The sequence below is a fragment of the Artemia franciscana genome, unplaced genomic scaffold (assembly GCF_032884065.1).
Source record: "Artemia franciscana unplaced genomic scaffold, ASM3288406v1 PGA_scaffold_53, whole genome shotgun sequence".
In the NCBI taxonomy this organism is placed as follows: Eukaryota; Metazoa; Arthropoda; class Branchiopoda; order Anostraca; family Artemiidae; genus Artemia; species Artemia franciscana.
Window position 1 is genome coordinate 57,443 of NW_027062694.1, and position 17,336 is coordinate 74,778.

The 17,336-nt window shown below is 35.6% G+C and overlaps 1 protein-coding gene across 4 annotated transcripts in view; it reads right to left on the reverse strand.

The window, feature by feature from the left end:
• Window positions 1–17,336, reverse strand: part of LOC136041989 (endoplasmic reticulum membrane sensor NFE2L1-like) — a 140,596-nt gene that overhangs the window by 35,847 nt on the left and 87,413 nt on the right. For all 4 annotated transcript variants that reach the window (XM_065726811.1, XM_065726808.1, XM_065726810.1 and 1 more), the window contains exon 7: window positions 4,045–4,321. In XM_065726811.1, the coding sequence (XP_065582883.1) occupies window positions 4,045–4,321 (277 nt within the window). The remainder of the gene's footprint in view (window positions 1–4,044; window positions 4,322–17,336) is intronic.

Here is a 17,336-nt window from a genome sequence, read left to right on the forward strand (position 1 = left end):
CCTCGACGCCTCGCTCTTTACGCTAAAGTTTTACTCTTTCTCACAACTCTACTTTTTAAAGCAATAAACGCTGAATCTGCTGGTGTGACTTTTAGGTGGTGCTTCCCCCTGTTTTCTAAATAAGGCAAATTTTCTCAGGCTCGTAACTTTTGATGGGTATGAATATGATGAAACTTATATATTTAAAATCAGCATTAAAACGCGATTTTTTGATGTAGCTATTGGTATCAAAATTCCGTCTTTTAGATTTTCGGTTACTATTGAGCCGGGTCGCTCCTTACTACAGTTATTTACAACGAAATGTTTGATGAATTCCAGCAAGGTACTTAAGCGCTTTGAAATTAATAGATGAAAGTTGGTAAAGCTAGTGGGGACGATTAGGACATACAGTATCCCCTAAAAAAAAATCCTCAAAAGTGATTGCAATGTTCGTTCCTGATAGACAACGGTAAATCTCCACCCCCCCCCCCTTTCCAGGAAAATACATTTAAGGATAGTAAATACTTTTTGATGGTGAGTAAGAACAAGATGCATCCAAATTTGGCTGTTTTACTTACAGTTAGCATTCTTCTTTGTTTTCTCGCGTTTTCTTTTCTTTTTTTTTCTTTTTTTTTGATTAAAGGTAATAAATAAATCAAGATGAATAGACAGATTAAACTATTGAATTGTCTTATATGTGGCGACATTTCAGCTATTTTATGACCAGGGAAGAAACCGCAAGCTCGCGTGATTAGATTCAAATGACATTTATTTATTTATGTAATTTTTTATTCGACACAATTAATGCATGTTTCAGCTTTAATCCAAAAAAGCGAAATTCTTGGGAGTAGATGCTACGCTACGCTTTAACGTAAAAATAACGTAACATAAAGCAGAAACTTGGGGTATTTCTCATCCATACAACAATTTCTCGCACGTAGTGTTTTTGCCGTTCCGGTAGGCTAAAAGGAATAAAAAAATTATAATTACAATATAAAAAATAAATATTTTATATATTTCATATATTTATTATAATTTTTTTTATAATAAATATATAATAAAATATATAATTTTTTTAATAAAAAATATATTATTATAAAAAAATAATAATAATAATTAAAAAAAAACTAAAAGGAATTTAAACCTTACTTAATTACGCCGTGTTCAACTCCAGCTTTGTGCGAAACATTATAGAAGATGTGATGTAGTGGATAAAACCCGCACAAAATATTTTTGACACAACAGGTGACATTGAATTTGAAGTGACCTTTAGATTTTACTATCAAAACTTTGGCGGTATTATATTCAAGTTTTCAGTAAAAAAAAAAAACTGATCTTTTCCGCTTTTTTAATGATAATTCTCATGGCCCCAGAACATCAAAGAGTTAGACCACCAAACACTAGTCAGCCATTCACCTAGGTTTTCTTTCAATAGATGTCTGCTGAACTTCTTTTTAAGAGAGTTTAATAGACGAGATTTCGGGGATAACCCGTATGAAGAGACTATTATAAATGGTAATGCCGCGTCTTAATACGCTTTCTTCAATCATTCAGTGCGAGCAATATCTTCTTGTTGATGATCTGGCCGAACAGTATTTCTGCGTGTTTATCGCATTGGCAAGGGCAAGTGGCAGTACAAGTAGAGACAGATCATCCGAGAAAGGTTGGTGTATGTTTTGTTGTAGAAAGCACCATAGCATACTTAGATGACGCCAATTAACACATTTAGAGGCTATAAGAGGGACTACAATCCGCTCTTAAGGCCCAATTTAGGATTCTCTGGAATGGTATCACTAGAGTTTTAGGAGCCCCTTAAAAAACGGCTTTCATATTCAAAAAGATGTCGACAAGGTGCCTTCGATACGGTGGTTAGTAGTTACTACGTCTTAGATGCATTGGGGCTATAAGTAGGTTCAATTGTTCACTAATCTTTACTGCTCAAATAGCGAGATAGCAAATGTATCATCTAATCATAATCTATGCTAGTAGCGACGGATCTAATAAATTAGACTCAAATCAAGGAGGGGAGTCCCCTTCCATAGCAGCCATTCAATTATATAACTGCATGTTTAGCTTACAATCATTAAACTATGAGATACATAAATTCGAAAAAAAAGTGAAAAACCTAAAACAAGGTGTCAGGATAAAAATGGCAATTGCATAAGCATTTTCATCCATTTAAACTATATATATTTATTTTTAAATAGCAATTGTAAAGGGAATATAATAGTGAAGTTTCGATTTAACAAAAAGAAGTTGTGGGGTTTACGCATGCGTATCTACGAAGGCCGAAAGCAAGAACAAATACTCTCATGGATTTTAATAAGGAAACACAATAGTTACGTTACGTTGTGATGCACCCAACAGATGGGCAAGGTTTAATGACTACTGGGCAAAATATCCCCGTGTTCAAAAACTGCAGCCACTTTCAGCTTGAAAACGCTACACTTGTCTCAAAATTTCTAAACTTTTCCGTTCCTTAGTACCAAGGACATGAGAATAAAACTTTCCTTGCCCCCTCGACCCATTTTATTCATCGCCGAAAACTGTAATTTTCTAAGAATTTTTCTTACGGTTGTTTCGAAATAATAAAGTTTTAAGAACAAAATCACATTTTCGTCAATTTTGACACACTGAATCTTAAAAATAAATAAGAAAAACAAATTATTTAAATTGTGCATTACTTTTCGTCAGTAAAAATTTGAACATTAACAACCTTTTGATTCTCAAAGACAGTTGCACCTCTAAAGGAAAGCTGTACCTTCTTAGGGTATTTAGTACCATTTGTTTGAAGTTTATTTTTGGCCGATTTTTGTCCAATATTTCTTTTTTTTTTACTTAGTGCTAGCTGCTACCGAAACCTGCATTGCTACATATGGAGGCTTTTTTCGTCAAAATTGAATACTCAATTTTTAAAAATATATATGGTTTCGAAAGCCATTCACCAATTCAACAACATTTCATTTCCACTGTCCATATTACTTCAACAAAAAAAAGGATTCTAATCTGACCGGATGCTGATAATGACACTTATTATGACTTTTTTTTTTGACATTCCACTGTCCACTAAAGGCAGTGTCGAGTGTCCAATATATTTTTTTTTATTTTCAATGTACTTGGCACACACAACCCTAGACCTACACCCGTCAATAATAGACAAAGAATGATAAGCAAGTTTTTTTCCATACCGATTAGGCGACTAAAATCAAGATCAAGCATTTTTTTGACCACATTAAGCTCAGCCCAAAAAGCAACACTGATCAACAGAGAGCCGCTGTATACTTTCTCTAAGTAAGGAAAACCCGGGCGCGCTCACTTAAATGCATGCACAAAACCCTTTTGACAAATTACTTGTCTGGTGAATATAATTCGCAAGAAAAAATACAGTGCGATTCAAATCCAAGCAAAAAACCGAGAGAATGAAAGGTGATAAATTGTCGAACATTGTAATTTAATGATCCCAAAGACCAAAGTGTGGCGATTAAGCGTTGCATGCATCAACCAAAACTGATGCTAATGATTATTTACAGCAATGCAAGTCCAGCTACTAGGCTCAAAAATGGCTTTGAATTTATCTTTAGTTTAATGCGTTCTTATTATTACTAAATGACCAGGGAGGGAATGTTAGCTCTCAACGGAAAATGAGTACTAAACGACAATAAATTTGCAGACCGGGGACAGTTACAGGTCCAAACAATATACTTTTGATTTTTGTGAATAAATTAGCCTATCAAACTGTTCTTGGAGCCTGCACAAGAACAACAGCCCTTTCCTTGAAAGTAGGTAGCACCAAGGAAACCGTAAGATAGACCGGGTGGGGTAAGTTGAATCCCCTCCTTTGAAAAGACTGAAAATAATCATGAAGTACCAAATTCTGACGTTCTTATGGAAGACCTCTCCCCCCGTAAAGAAATCACAGACACTCTTTCGTAGCCCCTCTTCCTTCACTAAACAATTTTCGCATTAAACAAAGTAAACAAAATTAAGTTAATAAATGTAAATGAAGTTAAGAAACATACCATGTACACTATTTTGCTTTTACAACTTCGCAAAAAAAAAACTTACCACTTTGAGGTGCAGACGGGTAGCTGCCGTTTCCCTGTAACTCTGAAACAGCGAGAGAAGGTACTGCAAGGGATGCATTGTGAAGCAAGGCACTTCTTTGATCGTGATGTAAGTTTGCTAAATTTGGGTATACGGCATGGGGTACAGCAATCCCTTGGTAGCCTGGGTAGTGGTAGTGACCGCTTGAATGGTGGTCGGCTCCAGGTAAGGTAAATAGGTGCGCCAGCTCCTGCCATCTTTGGTCGGTATTTACTCCGCGTACAAGAGGAACACGTACCTATGAAAGATTTCAGATATTCTACAAAATTACAAATTAGGTTGGTATTCACCATCACAGAAGGGGTTAGGGATATGCTGGCATTAAAGTAGCTACATTCATTGGTCAAGGCCGAGATCTCAAAGGTCAAATAAGTCAGTCCTAAATCCAAATTTGAAAAGCACTAACAGCTATAATGTCTAAGGGTGTTATTTGTTCCTTTTTATAGATTATATATATATATATATATATATTAAGGTTTAAAATTGCTTCTTACTTTCAGTTGAAAAATCTTTATATATAAATATATATATAATATATATATATATATATATATCTATATATATATATATAATAAAGTTTTTTCAACTGAAAGTAAGAAGCAATTTTAAACCTTAAAACGAACAGAAACTTACGTATACTAGGGGGTTTGACCCCTCCTCAACACCTCACTCTTCACGCTAAAGTTTTTCGGCATTAAAAAAAACAAAAACCTTATTGTTCTAATTAAACGAACCTTGTGTTTCAGGAGTCGTTTTTAAAGAACTAGAACAAAATTTAAATTTTAGCGTAAAGAGCGAGGTGTTGAGGAGGGGGCAACCCTTCTTCGTATACGTAATAATTTCTGTTCGTTAAAAAAAAACAGAGTTGAAAAAACTTATCGAATTTCTTATCGTTTCATAAATAGGGCCAGGAAATCTGGTTCCACCTCCTTGTCGATACGATCACCCCTGGAAAAAAAAAACAACAAACAAATAAACACGCATCATGTGATCTTTCTTCTAGCAATTTTTGCAGATAGGAGCTTGAAACCTCTACAGTAGGGTTCTCTGATACTCTAAATCTGACGGTTTGATTTTCATTAAGACTATGATTTTTTTTTTGGGTGGGGGGTGTTTCTCCCTTTTCTCAAAATCTGGCAAATTTTCTCAGGCTAGTAACTTTTGATTGGTAAGACTAAACTTGATAAAAACTTATATATTTAAAATCAGCATAAAAATCAAATCGTTTAAAATAATCTATTAAATAAAAAAAAACAAGTTTTTGTAACGGAAAGTAAGGAGCGACATTAAAACTTCAAAACGAACAGAAATTACTCCGTATATGAAAGGGGCTTTTCCCCCTCAACGCCTCGCTCTTTACGCTAAAGTTTGACCCTTTCTCTTAACTCTACTTTTTAAAACAGTAAGACAACTTTAGCGTAAAGAGCGGGGCGTTGAGGAGGAAAAGCCCCTTTCATATATACGTAGTAATTTCTGTTCGTTTTAAGTTTAATGTTGCCTCTTACTTTCCGTTACAAAACTTGTTTTTTTTTTTATTTAATTTCTGGACGTTTTTGAATTAATGCATGTTTTGATCTTGGCTCTCCGCACATAAATAATTAAAACGAAATTTGCATATTAATTAATTGCAATTAATCGGAAGATTTTGAGAAAAAAGAAGCGAAGGAGGAGGCCTAGTTGCTCTCCAAGTTTTTGATTACTTAAAAAAGCAACTAGAACTTTTAATTTTTTACAAACGTTTTCATTGGTAAAAAATATACGTAACTTACGAATTAACTTACGTAACGAACTTCTATTTTCGTATGTTTGTATTGCGTATATGAGGGGTTCAACCCTCGTCGATACCTCGCTCTTTACACTAAAGAATAGATTGTATCCCAATTCCTTAAGAATGACCTCTGAATCACAAGGCCGTAGAATAAATAGTTGAAATTACTAAAAATACTTTAGCGTAAAGAGCGAGGCATAACGAGGAGGTAAACCCCTCATATGTGCAATAATTTTTGTTCGTTTTAAGTTTAAATGCTGCTCCTTACTTCCAGAAGAAAAAACTTTTCATATTTATTATTTCATTGTTTCTTCAAATAAAGCTAGAAAACCCTGCGCCCCTTCATTGAAATTCTTTTCCCCCCATGAGAAGTCTCTCTATGGAAGTATCCTCCCACGTAACCCCCCCTTAACTCTCCCCCCTAAACCAAAAAAATCCCCCTGAAAACGTATGTACGCTTCCCAGTAACCATTACTATATGTAATGGTAAAACACAGGTCAAAGTTTTCAACTTGCAGCCCCTCCCACGGGGACTACGGGGGAGTAAGTCGTCCCTAAAGACATAGTTATTAGGTTTTTCGACTATGGTGAATAAAATGGCTATCCCAGAATTTTGATCTGGTGACTTTGGGGAAAAATGAGCGTGGGAGGGGGCCTAGGTGCCCTCCAATTTTTTTGGTCACTTAAAAAGGGCACTAGAACTTTTAATTTCCGTCAGAATGAGCCCTCTCGCAAGATTCTAGGACCACTCAGTCGATACGATCACCCCTGGGAAAAAAAAAAAAAAAAAAAAACAAAAAAAAACAAACAAATAAACACGCATCCGTGATTTGTCTTCTGGCAAAAAATGCAAAATTCCACATTTTTGTAGATAGGAGCTTGGAACTTCTACAATAAGGTTCTCTGATACGCTGAATCTGATGGTGTGGTTTTCGTTAAGATTGTATGACTTTAGGGGGTATTTCCCCTATTTTCTAAAATGAGGCAAATTTTCGCAGGCTCGTAACTTTTGATGGGTATAACTCTTCTTGATAAAACTTGTATATTTAAAATCAGCATTAAAATGCGATTCTTTTAATGTAGCTATTTGTATCAAAATTCCATTTTTTAGCGTTTCGGTTACTATTGAGTCGGGTCGCTCCTTACTACAGTTCGCTACCACGAACTGTTTGACTGGTATCAAAACTTCGTTTTTTAGAGTTTCGGTTACTATTGATCTGGGTCGCTCCTTACTTAGAGTTTCGTGGGAAATGGGGCATAAATTACTATAATCAGGAAGTCTGCTAATACAGAAGCCACATTTCAACATAACTAGGTAGAAATTAAGAAATATTCTCCACGTTGTGCCACTTGTGGCCCGGACCCTATGAGCTTATATATAGAGGGGGGTCAGCTAGTGTCCTTCTTGGGTCTTCTGTCGGGTAGAGGACCAATCATAATCTCTGAGGGGATAGGGATTGCTAGATTGAAGATGTAGGATGTGTACCAAGAGGAATATTCAAGCCTCAACAAACTTGGCCAGAGGTAACAGTTTATGTCCTAGTTTTCTCGTTGCCGATCCCGGTACTGGTTTTAACTCTGTCAGGGAAGAGGAAAGTGGGGTCCAAACCCTTGTTATAAGGACATCCGCCAGAAGGGGAGGTCGGATTCCAGCTGAACATGGAAGGAAGTACGAGCTACGGTAAAAGCTGTACCTTGGTAGGATATGTACTTAACCAACATCTATTGATAAGGTGACACTTCTATATTTGTCGCGCCAGTTCACAACTCGGTCCGGCGGGATTCAGTCAAGCCTGTCAACAGTTGCGGTTAAGGTTTCTTATATCTCTGACCGGTCCAATCTCTGGGAGAGAAGGGCTACATTGTTGCCATCAACATACATCGGACCTCGGTAAAATGAGGCAGAGTTTTAGTTTATAAACTCTAAAGTTTTAGTTTTAAACGTCAATTTCCTTAATGACGTTTTAGTTTTGTTTTACTTTTTGCTAGGATATGTCTACTCGAACGCAAGCTGAACGCTTGCGTTCGATGTTTGGAAAGTCCTACGGACTGTCCAAACCACAGGAAATTGTAACCAAAACCGAAAAATTCATCAATCCAGAGATCCCTGACAGCGTGTTGGTTTTATTGCTGGTTCTTGCACATAAAAACCTATTTATGAGTCGTATAATCCTAAAGCAGTCCCCCTGTGTAATTCATCGGGCATTGGCACTGAATATCCAGTTAAACATAGCTCACAAGTTTAAAGTTTGGCTTAAAGAATCTTATTTGTTGTCTGTGATGCTGGAAAACGAAAAAAAAAATGGCGTTTCCTAAAAAAAAAAAAAAAAACTAACCCAGCGACTAGTGTACTGCATGTTTATTTTTAATTCTACAATTATGCATGAACAAGGACTTGGTCTTCCTATAGAGCTTGAATGTGAATTAAACGAAATAAAGCACTTCTAAACTTAAGTTTTGATTACACAACTGATTGGGTAAGAAGTAGTTTCTAAACAATAGCAAAAAGGTTACTTCATGCTACTCAGAAGACTGTTAAGACAGCTTATTAATTTTTTTTTTGCATTATATAAAAAAATAACAGTCCATAAGCCACAAACATATTTTTCAATTTTTCGTCTCTCCTATAGAATTGATGCTATACAACTTAGCACCTACGTAGCTACGGTAGGCGTATCTACATAGTACATTCATATGACATTCCGTGTCATAGATATGGTTCCCCTAGACTTTTCATTTTGGTTTCTGTTTTTCCCCTCTTTCAATTTGCTAAGGGCACTGGAGCTTCAAAACAAAACAAAACACTTCTTGTTCCTCCCACCCTAAAAATCCCTGTCAATAATTTATAACTTATTGTTCACTAAAAGCTGTTTTAAGAATTTTATGCAATACACCATAGAGCAGTTACCCAAATCGAAAGATTCTTGAAGTTTCCACACACTCTCCTTCTCAAAAGATACTTTATTACTTTTGTGTGGTTTTCGATTTATTTTACATCTAAAATTTATAACAGTCACAAGAATTCCAACACAAATGTATAGTACTCCTTCTCTCCCCCATAGTTAACTGCGACAAAATTATTTGTGCTATGTAACATAGAGCCTTTTGAGTTATCCGGCCAAAATAGACCTAAAAGTTTAGATATTCTGAACCACAGAAGAAGCTTTTTAGACTTTCGTGCGGCCTTCAGAATTCTTTTCTTTTAAAAATGTTGAGGGGCACATGAATTTCAAAAAAAAAAAAATGGTATTTAATATTTAGTATAAAGTATTTTATTGATTGTAATTGACTAAAGCTGTTGTAAAAAATTGTTGCGTGTAACTGAGCTCTGTTTAACTCAATTCATTTAAATGAACCTTCTTTCAACCGAATCCTCGTGCAACTCAAACCCCATGCAACTCACCCAAGTTTGACTGCCCCACTTAACCTACTCCTTGTTGAGCTCAAACCCCATTTAGGCAACTCAACCTAACCAATGGGGAGATTTGCAAGGAAATTGAGTTGAATTGCATGACGGTTGAAGGAGTTGAGTTAAATGAGGGGTTCAATCACAAGAGGGTTGAGTTTGATGACGGTTAATTTAAATTTTAGTTAGGTGAATAAGGGTTGAGTTAAACGATGGTTGTGCAAAGCGGGGTTGAGTTGGACGAGGGTTCAGTTATATGGACTAAGTTTCACGGGGTTCAGCTAAACGTGGGTTTATTTACATGGGACCGTAAGAGACATACGTTTTATAGCATAACACCTATGGATTTACCCAGCCAATACCTCTAAAGCTTCAAACATTTTGCGAATCTCCCTGCGGACTTTTAACATCCTCTTGGATTTTTCCCTCCTAAAATTCATCAGGGCCCTTGAACTTTATAACAAAAAAAAAATTACCTCTTCTTTTCCCCATCCTAAAAGTTGTCGTAAATATAAAGTTTTGAATATCCAATGAAAGTGAAGAGAAGGAAGAATCATCCGGCTGAGTAAGTACAGAATCCATAAAGCATGTTCCACTGAGACGATTTAAAAAGAGATCAATCGAAGAAAGGCTGTGTCTTATCAATTATTTTAGAGTTTTTGGATAATTTAATCAGTTCAAAGTTTCAAAGCTTAAATAAATTCCAAGAACTTTAAAGTTTTATCAGGGAAATATAACCAGAAAAAGGATAAAGGTGATTTATAAGACATAAAGTAGATGATTATAGAATTGCCACCTAGAATACACAAATTCAATAGTCATCGTAAACTTTTAGACAGACAAAAATACATTTCAAACGTTAAAAACAAATATAGTGAAAAATAGCAATCAATATGAAAAATGTCAGAGACAGTACATTATGGAATGACGGCGGATAGGGATCAAACGTTTATCTGATACAAAAAAAAAGAAAGATAGTAAAACAACACTTTTACGTCAAACTGAGTCTTTATTTTATAAATAGATATTTCAAATTTATAACCAAATGATTGTCACAGCTAAGCAAGTGATTTTACGAAATGGGCGTGGTAATACAGCATATCTGTCATCTTTTCTCTTCTTCAAGAGCCAGAAGAAGCGGAATAGCTACACTTGATTTGATTTAATATGAACTTATTATATACTGGTTAATATTACTTAATTATGCTAAGCGTACCAAGTAAGTCAAGTATTCCTCATTTCAAAAAGATTGAAGGAGAAATGATTTGTTCTTTAAATATGCTACGGAACGCTTTTGCTATACATTACGGTTCTATGGGGGGGGGGGCGGGCTAAAGTTTTTATTTTGGACGAAATTGTGGATCCGGTGAGGGCAGAGCCTAGTTCTAGTTTAAATTTGAAAATTTAGAATGTGCGCTTGTGTAACTACAGTCTCTTCTTTTTTGTTCGGCAGATTTGTTCGACTGCATTGAAAGTAAACTACTTTTTCTTATTCCCCCCCCCCCTGCTCCATATATCTCTGTTGGAATTTATAGCTGCCCCAGAGAAAAAATAAAAAGAAACTTGGTTTAGTCCTATTTCAATTTAACCAAGTTCCAGATCAAGTTCAACAGATAAGGTTTATCAGATTACGAAGTTACCGCAGCAGAGGCCAGCTTAAGGAGAAGGGAGATTGAAGCCCCTATTTCGATGACGCAAACGTTGCTAATTTTCACTAAGGATACCGACTGAAGAATTTCGCACATTCGATTTTCGGAATTTGGAGATACGTTTACCATTGCTTGATCAATACAATATATATATATATATATATATATATATATATATATATATATATATATATATATATATATATATATATATATATATATATATATATATATATATATATATATTGCATGTTTTTCCTTTCTTCCCGGAGGAGGGGGGGGGGACTATTTTTCGACTTATTCTAGGGGAAGCGCTCGATTGTCCGCTCCCCCGTGAGCAAGTTAGGCTACAATTTAAAATATTTTCCAGATGATTTATCAAAGGCTAGTCTTTAGTAGCCTACTGGTTTAACTGACTGTATATCAAATAGTAAACTGTACGAAAAATACAAGTTCAATCCCGCTTTCTAGGGCTATAATGAAAGAAGATTCAAATGTCTAGGTCACGTTTCACAGATGAAAGATGACGGATTGCCAAAGATTGTGCTTTACTCCCCTGGGGTCAAGCGAAAAGCAGGTCGTCCCTACTGCAGGAGAAAAAGTCATAAGGAAGGATTTAAGGGAATTATAACTACATAGGTGGGGTAAAGAGTAAAGTTTTAAACTGATTGGGGTAGAGGAGGAGCGCGCCTGTCTTGGCATCAGGCGACTTGGTACTGCAGTGAATTGTTATAGCAGCAATTCACGCTAGCAAAAAATAATAACAATTTAGGTCACAGTCATAGTTACTTACGTCCTAAATGAGAAAGTTGGCAAAAAGTTTGGCAAAAAGTTGTTCAGCAGGTCCCAAATAGGTCTGTATTGCTAGTGTTAGGCGATTCCAACGCTTGGTATAGGAACAAACAGGAGTAAAAACCGGTTATGTGAGGGCATGACCTTGCTCAGCTAAGAATTCCACTATCAAGTATAAGAGTCGTAAAACAAATAGTACTTCTGTATTATCCCGAACACACTCATGAAGTAAAGTTAGGTTAATCATAATAAAACATAGTAGAATATGATGAGAATATGGCATTAGTAGCAAAATTATGGATACTACTATAAAGAATCATGGAAAGCAGGCCGCCCAGAACGCATTATGTTAAATGCCTAACCTGACCACCTCTATATACTGAAACAAACAATTCGTGGTAATGAACAGTATATAAGGAGCGACCCGGCTCAATAGCAACCGAAACTCTAAAAGATGGAATTTTGATACCAATAGTTACATAAAAAAAAATTGCATTTTAATGCTGATTTTAAATATATAACTTTCATCAGGATTAGTCTTACCTATCAAAAGTTACGAACCTGAGAAAGTTTGCCTCATTTTAGAAAATAGGGGAAAACAACCCCCAAAAGTCATACAATCTTAACGAAAATCACAACATCAGATTCAGCGTATCAGAGAACCTTATTGTAGATGTTTCGAGCTCCTATCTACAAAAATGTGGAATTTTGAATTTTTTGCCAGAAGACAAATCACGGATGCGTGTTTATTTGTTTGTTTTTTTTCCCCCAAGGGTGATCGTATCGACTCAGTGGTCCTAGAATGTCGTGAGAGGGCTCATTCTAAAGAAAATTAAAAGTTCTAGTGCCCTTTTTAAGTGACCAAATAATTGGAAGGCACCTAGGCCCCCTCCCACGCTATTTTTTTCCCAAGGTCACTGGACAGAAATTCTGAGATAGCCATTTTATTCACCGTAGTCGAAAAACCTAATAACTATGTCTTTGGGCACGACTTACTCCCCCGCAGTCCCCGTGGGAGGGGTTGCAAGTTACAAACTTTGACCTGTGTTTACATATAGTAATGATTACTGGGAAGTGTACGGACGTTTTCATGGGGATCTTTTTGGTTGGGGAGGGAGAGTTGAGGTGGGGGGGGGGGTTACATCCATGGAAAAACTTCTCATGGGGGAAGAGACTTTCAATTAAGAGGGCGCAGGATTTTTTAGCATTATTTAAAAAAAAACAATGAAAAAATAAATATGAAAAGCTTTTTTCTACTGAAAGTGAGGAGCAGCATTAAAACTTAAAACGAGCAGAAATTATTGCGCATATGAGGGGTTTACCTCCTCGTAATACCTCGCTCTATACGCTAAAGTATTTTTAGTAGTTTCAACTATTATTCAACGGACTTTGTGATTCAAGGGTCGTTCTTAAGGAATTGGGACATAATTTAAGCTTTAGTGTAAAGAGCGAGGTATCGACGAGGGGTGAACTCCCTCATATACGCAATAAAAACATACGAATATAGAAGTTCGTTACGTAAGTTAATTCGTAAATTACATTTATTTTTTACTATTGAAAATGTTCATAAAAAAATAAAAGTTCTAGTTGCCTTCCCTCTCTCCTTTTCCTCAAAATCTTCCGATTAAAACTCCGATAAAAACTGAGAAAGCCATTTTGCCAAAAAAAAATTAATATGCAAATTTCGTTTTAATTATTTATGTGCGGAGAGCCAAGATGAAAACATGCATTAATTAAAAAACGTCCAGAAATTAAATAAAAAAAACAAGTTTTTTTTAAATGAAAGTAAGGAGCGACATTAAAACTTAAAACGAACAGAAACTACTCCGTATATGAAAGGGGCTTTTCCTCCTCAACGCCCCGCTCTTTACGCTAAAGTTTTTTACTGTTTTAAGAAGTAGAGTTAAGAGAAGAGTCAAACTTTAGCGTAAAGAGCGGGGCGTTGAGGAGGAAAAGCCCCTTTCATATACGGAGTAAATTTCTGTTCGTTTTAAGTTTTAATGTCGTTCCTTAATTTCATTTAAAAAAACTTGTTTTTTATTTAATATTTAATTAAAATATACCTGCATAGGAGTTCTTCTTACTAAGACTAAGCTAATTATAACCGATAGTAGACAGATAAACCGGTTTTTCTCAGATCAAACTTCTTGAGTGTGTTCGGGGTAATACACATGTACCAAACAAATTTCCAAAGCAGGCATACACTCAGCAAGAGAAGGGTTTTTACCTCCCCAAAATGTCAAAACTGTTACGTTTTCTCCATTTTTAACTTTAGATTCTTGTAAGCTTTGTGAGTTTTTTTTTTTTTTTTTTTTTGCTACACCCGAAGTACTGTTCCCCTTTGACATAAATTTCTATGTGCACAAATGGTCTGAGAAACCTATGAAGTTGACGAACACAAAACACTAGTGTAGTTGTATCTGAAGTATATCGGTAGCGAACTTAGTTCCCACTTATTAGAGCTTATCAACAAATTTTTTGATGAAGACATAGATCAAGAAGACTTTAAGGAGACCCCGATGGTTCGTTTGAACAAGAAAGAGGAGATGCCCCAATACTCCAATTGCAAGAGAGTAAATGCAATATATAATGGCAGCTAACTATCAGAAAAGACAAATAATGTCCAGGCTCAATACTTGGCCTGCGTAGGATGATAAAAAAAATGTCATTATTCCGTTATCTTACTGATTGCAAAAATACTTGTGATTCAGCATATACATAATAGCCGCTGAAACTGTCTTCTTTGCGAAATTCCAGATAAATATGCTAGTCATCAGGGTGATCCAAGAAATTTCGAAAAGAATTGAGTGAGTGCAAGTGAGGAAATTCTAGAGGCTTACATAAGCTTTGGGAAACATGACATCCTAAAATTATAACTTTTCTCCGATTTTACAATGGCCTAGTGCTAAGCAACATGTAAAATGTTAATTTTTATTTGTGTATGGTGACATTTCAGTAATACAATATTCTTTAAAATCTTCGGGAGAAAAGAATTTCGGAGGCAGCGCTTTAGCGTTGCCTCTGAAATAAAGAGCTACGCACCTAAAACGTACAATTTTTTTTCGATTACTTCCCCCTTCATGGAATTTCTCCTCTCCCATGACAAATTACTCCAAGGGAAGATCTTCCTACGTAGTCCCCTCCTCTCAGCCTCCCCTCCCCAGCCAAAAAATCCCCCTGAAAAGGTCTGTTCACTTCCAAATAACCACTACTGTATGTAAACGCTGGTCAAAGTTTGTAACTTGCAGCCCCTCCCCCGGGGACTGTGGGGGAGAAGGTCAACCCCAAAGACATAGTTATTATGTTTTTCGACTATATTGAACAAAATGGCTATCTCAAAATTTTGATCCGTTGACTTTGGTAAAAAATGAGCGTAGGAGGGGGCCTAGGTGCCCCCTCCAATTTTTTGGTCACTTAAAAAGGCACTATAACTTTCAATTTCTGTTAGAATGAGCCCTCTCGCGACATTCTAGGACCACTTGTTCGATACGATCACCCCTGGGAAAAAAAAAGAAACAAATAAACACGCACCCGTGATCGGTCTTTTGGCAAAAAATACTAAGTTCCACATTTTTGTAGATAGGGGGCGCAGAATTTTCTAGCACTATTTTAAAAAAACAATGAAAAAATAAATATGACAAAGTTTTTTCCACTGAAAGTAAGGACCAGCATTAAAACTTAAAACGAACAGAGATTATTACGCATATGGGGGGTTCATCTCTTCCTAAATACTTCGATCTTTTTGCTAAAGTATTTTTATTAATTTCAACTATTTATTCTACAGCCTTTGTGATTCAGGGGTCAATCTTAAAGAATTGGGGCAAAATTAAAGCTTTAGTGTAAATGCGAGGTATTAAAAAGGGGGCAAACCCCCTCATATACATAATAAAAATATACAAATATAGAAGTTCGTTACGTAAGTTAATTTGTAAGTTACCTATGTTTTTTTTACTAATAAAAACGTTCGTTCAAAATTAAAAATTCTAGTTGCCTTTTTAAGTAACCGAAATATTGGAGGGCAACTGGGCCTCCTCCCCCACCCTTTTTCTCAAAATTGTCTGATCAAAACTAAGAGAAAGCCATTTAGCCAAAAAAGGAATTAATATGCATATTTCATTTTAATAATTTATGTGTGGAGAGCCAAAATCAAACATGCATTAATTCAAAAACGTTCAGAAATTACATAAAAAAACTAGTTTTTCTAACTGAAAGTAAGGAGCGACATTAAAACTTAAAACGAACAGAAATTACTCCGTATATGAAATGGGTTGTCCCCTCCGCAATCCCTCGCTCTTTACGCTAAAGTTTGACCCTTTGCCACAATTCTGCTTTTTAAAACAATTAAAAGCTTTAGCGTAAAGAGCGAGGGATTGCGGAGGGGACAGCCCATTTCATATACGGAGTAATTTCTGTTCGTTTTAAGTTTTGATTTCGCTCCTTACTTTCAGTTAGAAAAACTAGTTTTTTTTTATGTAATCTTAGAAAAAATTACATCTTTGATTTTTAATTTGAGTCAACTACTTGAAATCATACTTGTTTAATCATTAAGTTCCCTTTAGATTCTATTTTGGACAAAATATAGGAAATTGACACGCAAATAAAACTAATAAAATGAATATTGTGAATTTTTGAAGCAAACTGTTTAGTTTGGTGAAGCAATGTTTTGAATGAACTAATCAATAAAGGATTTTACTAAACATTTGAACGAAAATTGTTTAAAAGGAAAAGAGTATGGATAAAATTTTGCTGTAGATCAGACTAATAGAACTAGAATGGCAAATTAAAATATAATGATCTCGATTCCTGGAATTCTCAGCAATTTTTGATTTTTAAAGTCTTAATGATGAAAGAGATACTGTTCAAATTTTATGTGGTTTTCAGTAAAGCGCAAATGCCGCTCTGACCTTTAAACTGCTAAGCAGACGCGTTAGTTTTTGTTATATCTGTTTGTTTTAGGATTCATTTATTCAATCAAAGTATTTTCTGTTTGTTTTAAATTTGGATTATTACTTTATTTCTGCTCGTTTTAGGCTTTGATATCGCTCTTTACTTTTCTTTGAGAAACTTCTTTTTTAAATTAATATCACAACAAAAAGGCAATATTCTAACACAGCATTAAAAAAAATGCAGAATAAACCTTAAAATAACCAATATGAGGTAAAATATCCTAATGAAAGAAAACTTCACAGACAAACACATAGGAGATTTTTCCTCAAGGGCGGAGGCGGGGGGCTGTTCCGCTATCCACACTGTGTTAGTGCGTACTGTAATTCTTTAAGATGGTACATCCAGACCACGGTATAGAGGGGGACCAGAGGATTAATATTATGTGGGGGTAAGAGGTCTCTGCACATTCTGCACGAAGGCATACTGTAATCTTTTGAGGCAGTAAATGAACAGAACATACCTCCATACTTCTTTCGACATGGTCTTCCTTAACCAGTAGCTTATTCTGATGAATACTTAGAGTCGGCATCAGCATTTCACTTAGTACAACTAATCACTCAGTGACACTATGACAGATCATACGTCTACCCAAACACCTATCCAGCCATTGAAAATACACTCATTAATCATTGATTACAGCTAAGCGGACAATTCCAAACGTGTTCCTTAATGACGCTAAATACCCCTCCCC